This window comes from Brassica oleracea, chromosome C4 (assembly GCF_000695525.1).
Source record: "Brassica oleracea var. oleracea cultivar TO1000 chromosome C4, BOL, whole genome shotgun sequence".
Classification (NCBI taxonomy): Eukaryota; Viridiplantae; Streptophyta; class Magnoliopsida; order Brassicales; family Brassicaceae; genus Brassica; species Brassica oleracea.
The window spans coordinates 12,749,327-12,756,231 of record NC_027751.1 but is presented as its reverse complement, the minus strand read 5'-3'; the positions used below and the strand labels follow the sequence as shown (position 1 = coordinate 12,756,231).

The window sequence follows — 6,905 nt, the reverse complement described above, 5'->3', positions numbered from 1 at the left end:
ATTCCGTTGCAAATGTCCGACGACCTTGGTGTCCGTCGGAACCTCCGTCGGAATTCGGTGTGTTTTCTTGTAGTGACTTAAGGATGATCCTTAATTAAGGATAACAAGGACGAAGTCCTTAATGCGTGGCGCTATCTCATTGGTTCGGATTAGGGTTGTCTCTCGTTAGGGGAGAGAAAAAATACGCGAGCCAACCTCATTCTATTTCGTAGCCGAAAAAAAAACCAGAGCAGGAAAAGAGGCGATAGAGAGGCGACAGAGAGACGATTTGCGATCGTGACTTTTTGAAGGTAAAATCCGAGCTTTATCTTTTTTTTTTCCTTCTCGAGTTGATGCATGTTGATTTCATCACGTTTGAGGGTTTGATTGTGGTGTTTAAAAAAATTTAGGGTTTCAAATCGGATTGGGGATTAAAATCGATTTAGGGTTTTCGTGTGGGTTTGATTTTTTTTTTAATTTTCGCTTCGGTTGTTTGTTGTTATCGTCTGGATTAGAGGTTCGGGAATGAGTTCACAATCGATTTAGAGTTTTGGTTCTTGATTTGAATTTTTTTTTTTTGAATGAGAATCGTCTGGGTTTTATAATATTTGTCGATTTAGAATCGGTTATATGTTTGCAATGGTTACAATGAATTTAATCAACATTTTTTTTTCTTCTTGCAAGTTCTGAAATGGATGAAGAACATTGAGATATGAAAGCACACAAAGCATACTACCAGAGGGTTGATTTCGTATCAAATTCGCTGCAGGGGATTCCCCAACTGTGCCTCTGTGGATCAATCACGAAGGAAATTGTAGATGAAGATGATACATATGACTACCTCCCTGGGAAAAGATACTTCATCTGCAAAGACTTCGAGGTATGAAGTTTCTTTCTATCTCTTTCATTTATTAGCGGTTATATGTTTACTATTTGACCATTTTTTTTTGGCAGAATGACGGTCTGCATTACAGGCAACCATGGGTTATGGGTGTGCAAGAAGAGGTTGAGAGGCTCAAACAGAAAGTTCTCCGCCATGAGAACCATGGGTTATCACAGACTTCATTATAGGTCGTGTAGAAAGCTTCCTTTCCTTCCTCACCAAGTCTGCAAAAAGATCATAGAGCTCAGTTCTTGGTTAGCTACTTAGGTTATACAGTGATTCAAATGGTAAGTAAACTTACATGATATTCATCTTTGAATCAACAGAAGATCAAAAATTTGAGAAATTCTCTGTCACAAAATCTGGAACAAAGAAAGATACGTACGTAGTATTCATACCACTAGTTTGTCATGTTCTGTTATAGAAGATCATAAGTATAGAGTTATGCTGTCTTGTTCAAAGAAGGCATGCCATCAATAGAAAACATAGGATAACTTAATAAATCACAAATGACTGGCAACAATTAAATCAAAATATAAGCAGATTTGGAGATTGTTACGTCTCCACAGTTATTACAGCTGTGGAGACGTAAGAAGATTAAGAAAAAAGCCGAACCAGCAGAACCCTCCTGAGATACAAGCAGATTTGGAGAATCAACTCAAGGCTTCTCGCAATGTAAGGTGCCTGCTCTGTATCATTTCATTGGTTGCCAGCAGCGAAGATATCTTCATTTACTGATTATTAAGTTTAGAAATCAGAAAAGAGATAGTAGATTTTATGTCAAAACAGGTTGCAATGGCCATGGCTGCTAAGGCAAAGCTTCTTCTTCGGGAGCTGAAGATGGTAAAGTCTGATCTGGCCTTTGCAAAGCAGCGATGCACTCAGCTTGAAGAAGAAAACAAGGTTCTTAGGGAGGATCATAACGGCGAAAACAGCCAAACTGATAACGATGATCTTGTATGAATACATGCTTTACAAAGGTGAACAATCTTTTTAGCGTGTTCTGATATTTGGTTGTGTCTTTTGTCTCTCATCTTATATAGGTGCGACTTCAAACTGAGACATTATTGGCTGAGAAGGCTCGGTTAGCTCACGAGAACTCGATATACACACGCGAAAATCTCTATCTGAGAGGAGTGGTCGAATACCACCAGATAACGATGCAGGATGTGGTCTATTTTGATGAGAAGACTGAAGAAGTAACTGAGATATATCCTGTTAATGTCACTTCAGTGTCTTCTTCATCAGATAGGTCTCACACTCATCCAAACCCGCACATCTTAGAGTTCAAGTGAGACACAACAACAACACTCAATTTATTCTGTTCTTGTAGTGAATCAGACAACACGACAAGACAAACGTTGTCTGTAATCACTCTATATCTGTAGAAATATATGTACTCTGTATTCTCTTCTCTTTGGGGTGAGGCGGTCTTAAGCATTTTGGCTATGGATGCTATTTATAACCCTTTATTATTATACTAGGTGGTCACCCGCGCTTCGCGCAGGGTTGTTGACTTCATATATGTGTTTTTATGTGTATTATTTAACAGAAATTGTATCTCGGTTCATATTTGGTCACAACTGTGGTCTGTGTTTAACATAATTCTATTGGATATTAGGGAGGTCAGTTGTGTTGTCTACGGTGATTATATTTTTTTAGTGCCGCGTCTGACTGGATATTCTAGGTGCAACTTTTGGGATCAATGATCCAAGGGCCTACCAAGCCAATATGTTCCTCTGTTTCGATACTGATTAATTGGCCCCGTTACTCATTCGTAAACAAAAGTATATATATGGTTTTTTATTGAACTTATAGTATGGTTAGGAGGCCTATGTTTGTGGGACGGCTAATGTTATATTTATGGGGCGTCAACTGATAGTTAAGTTGTCATAGGCACATGTACAGAGACGGGCTTGAGGACATACTCATGAAACAATGGAATGTGAAAATAGCTATTTTTGCATGTTTAAGTATTAATACATTAGTTAGTCCCTTTTGAGTCATAACAGGTTTAGAGTTGTATTGGATGGGAAATGGACCAGTTAGAGGAAAAGAAGAGAGAAAAGTATTATTCAGAGTCTTTCGCGCAGAACAGCCAACCGAAGCAGCCTGAGTGCCTGTTCCAGCGACATAGATAAAAAAATGAAGTTTCCAAATATTTCGGGATTTGCCCTAGATTTCTGATTTCCTTCCTCTAGCCGCCTGTGGCTCCTATATATATAGTTTCCTATTTATTATTTTGGACCTACCTCAGTTTTACGCAAGAAAGACCTGAGAGAGCTTGTGATTTGCGATTTGCTACTTGTAAGGGAGATGACTCCATCTATCTCCTAGAGAAGATTATCCTGAACCCTCTGATTCCTATTATTTATTATATGCAGTATTAGTCAGAAATCATGCTTCTCTGTTCTTGTGTTATGTCTGAGTAGTCACCGGGTTAGTTTAGGGTTCTAGGGTTGGATTCGTAAACTGAGCATAGATAAGTCATCTTAAGATTGTCTACATTCATATCTGTTCTTATTGCTTGCATTGAACCGATCACTTAGTGCATGAATTAGGGTTAATCGATTTAGCTAACCGTTGATTGATAAACTGATATGATTTGAATGAGCTTTGCATCCCTAGTCAGCGAGAGTAGATATTAGGGTGTATTGTGAACATATCAGACTTGATCTCTAAAGCTTGCTGGCGCGTCTTAATCCAAACGAGAGTTTAGGCATCAAGACCGACCTGCAAAGGAATCGATATCACGAGAGTGAGTTGATTTAACTTGAGTGATCCGAGTTTAGACTTGTTATAAACTAAACTTGAATAATTGTTTGGTTCGCGAACTCTTTACCTGAAAAGAAACCCTAGACTAGCGCCTTTAATCAATTCGAAAACAACCTAATCTTGTTACTTGTCCCTTACGTTATTTACATCTTCTTAAAACCCCTACTTCGTTTTAGCTTAATTCTGATCCCATAAAGATAAAGTGAGAACTGGTCCTCTAGAATTGAATCTAAACATATTACAACTACACTGTTAACTTGACAGTAGATTAAGATCCAATCTTAGTGTATCAGTCGGCGCTTCATAGTCGGGAATTGCGCCATAAGGCATCCAGCTCAGGGACAGACAATCAAGCATCGGGGTTGTTTGTCAGTGGTGTGAAGGAACATGGGAACATAAAGACTTCGAAAGATAGGAAGTCGTTTCCAAGGGGTCCTAAAGCATCTGATATTTGCAACTATTGCAAAGAGAAGGGACATTAGAAGTCAGACTGTCCAAAGATGAAGGAGCATCAGTTTGGGTCTGTTGCAGTAGCCGAGGATGAAACCAAGTCCGACGACGACATCGCTCTTGTTGTGCACAGACACACACACTCTTCTGATGTGTGGGTTCTTGATACGGGAGCATCCTACCATATGAAACCGAGGAGAGAGTGGTTTTCAGAGTACACTGAGGTACTTGAAAGTAAGATTAAGATGGCAAACGACTTTGTCTGCAAGATTGTTGGGATCGGCTCAATCAAGCTCAGGACACATGGTGGTAGATTCTGCATATTGAACAAGGTTATGAATGTCTACAGGGGTTCTGATGTGATTCTGAAGGGTTTCATGAACGGTACTCTGTATTTGCTGAAGGGTACAACGGTTACCGGTTCAGCAAATGTTGCATCGCCAGAGATCCTAGAGGAAGATATGACTAAGCTATAGCGTATGAGGCTTGGACATATGGTTGAGCGTAGGATGCAACATCTGTCGAAGAAAGATATGCTTCATTCTGATATTGGTTTGGAACTCTGCTCGGAAGAGTTTAAACAGTTTTGTAAGGATGCAACATCTGCCAAGCATCTTACATACAGGAGAACACCACAACGGGATGGTGTTGCAAAATGGATAAACCAGATAATGCCAGAGAGTTTGATGTGCATGCTCTCGAGTGCTGGTTTGGAGAAGTGGTTTTGGGCTGAAGCAGTTAACACGGCTTGCTACTTGATAAATATTATTCCCCACATAGGCATCGAGTGCAGGATACCTTCTGAGGTGTGGTCAGGTAGATCTGCTGAATATTCACTTTTAAGAGTGTTTATGGGTTACAGTGATGGAATCAAGGGATACATGGTCTGGTCTCCATCAGAAAACCGAATGGTTCTAAGCAGGAATGGTGTCCTCGATGAAACATCTATGGTTAGAAGCTCAGGGTCCAGTGCAGAAGCAGAAAAGGGTAGCACTGATAAACAGGTGGAGCTGCAAGATGATCATGAAGTGATCGATGTGCAGGCACACACAGAAAATCAAGAGGAGAGGACTCAGCCAGATGGTTGTCGAGTTCCTGAAAAGGATGACTATGTGTGGACGCTTCAGAAGTCACTTTGCGGATTTAAGCAGTCTCTCAGAGGATGGTACAAGAGATTCAACAGCTATATTATCAAGTTAGGCTACATCAGAAGTCCTTATGATTGGTGTGTCTATGTGAGCAAGTTGAAGGATGCGACGTTCATCTATTTGGTGTTCTACGTGGATGACATGTTGATAGCTGAAGAGAAGATGTGTGACATCTGGAGCTTATGAGTTCTAAAGTTGAGATGAAGGATTTGGGTGCAGCAATGAAGATTCTAGGGATGGAGATCTTCAGAGATAGGGAGAAGGAGTTGTTCTTGTCACAGAAAGCCTATATTAATGAGGTGTTGACAAGGTTCATGATGTCCTCAGGTGAACCTATCAGTACTTTGTGCATTGCAAATGTTCATCTCACCATGTATATGGTTTATCCCGTTGGGGCATCTAGCCCGTTGGGGCATCTGGCCCGTTGGGGCATCTTGTTCGTTGGGACATTTTGCCTGTTGGGGCGTGTGGTCTGTTGGGACATCTGGCCCGTTGGGGCATCTGGTCCGTTGGGACATCTGGCCCGCATCTGGTCCGCAAGGACATCTGGCCCGTTGGGGCATCTGGTCCGTTGGGACATCTGGCCCGTTGGGCCGTCTAGTCCGTTGGGACATCTGGCCCGTTGGGGCGTCTGGTCCGTTGGGACATCTGGTCCGTTGGGACATCTGGCTGATGACGAACGCCTGGTTCTAGTTGAGAATTTGGCCGCGTTGGGGCGTCTAGTCCGTTGGGACATCTGGTCCGTTGGGACATCTGGCCCGTTGGGGAGTCTGGTCCGTTGGGACATCTAGTCCGTTGGGATATCCGGCTGATGACGAACGTCTGGCTCTAGTTGAGCATATGGCCGTTAAAGGGCGTCTGGTTCGTCATAGCAACACATCTGGTCCGAAGGGACATATGCGGCAAAGAGAGCGATGGTACATTTGGCGTTGAAGAACGCATCTGGTACATTTGGCGTTGATGTCGCATCTGGCACTTCAAAGTGCATCTGGTATATTTGGCGCTGATGGCGCATTTCGTACATCTGGCGCATTTCGTACATCTGGCACTTGAAGGTGCATCTGGTACATCTGTTATTGAGAGGATTCAAGTCAAGGTGGAGAATTGTTGATATGTCTTGAATCTGGATGTTACATCTAGGCGATGAATGTTACATCACGTATATCATATTGATTCAGTTGCATCAAGAGCGTTGCATCAAGTTATTATGGATGTTACATCTGATCGTGGGCTAATGCCCATGAGCCCATAAAGTCTAGGGTTTTAGATACGGGATGCTACTATATATATCTTGTATTCGAAGTAACCCTAAACTTGCACTTTGTAAGCTCAATATCGCCTCCAATAATAAGATCTCTCTTTGCCCGTGGACGTAGCCCTAGGGGTGAACCACGTTAAATATCATAGTTACATCGCTTTTATTCATCTGTTTCTGCATATGTTCCTTCTCACGTCCGTCACAACAGAAAGCGTGATGGGTGAGGCCAGCAGCACTTGTAATCTGACTTGAGCAAGATCGGAGAACCTGCAGTTTGTATAATGATCGTTAGTTACTTGTTGATCTTGCAGCCTTTGGGGTGGTAAAAAAAGAGAAGATGGACCTACCTATGCATCTCGCAGATTGTTGAACATCTCTTTATGCACAATATTAGTCACACCCTCTTCCAGAT

The 6,905-nt window shown here is 41.8% G+C and overlaps 1 protein-coding gene across 1 annotated transcript; it reads left to right on the top strand.

Moving 5' to 3' along the window:
- The first annotated feature begins 672 nt into the window (after positions 1–672).
- LOC106338166 lies at positions 673–2,157 on the top strand. Its single transcript, XM_013777202.1, has 5 exons — positions 673–859; positions 934–1,028; positions 1,432–1,537; positions 1,652–1,819; positions 1,906–2,157. Exons 1-5 carry the CDS (start codon positions 692–694, stop codon positions 2,155–2,157), a joined length of 789 nt encoding a protein of 262 aa, XP_013632656.1. The 5' UTR covers positions 673–691.
- Positions 2,158–6,905: the final 4,748 nt, after the last annotated feature.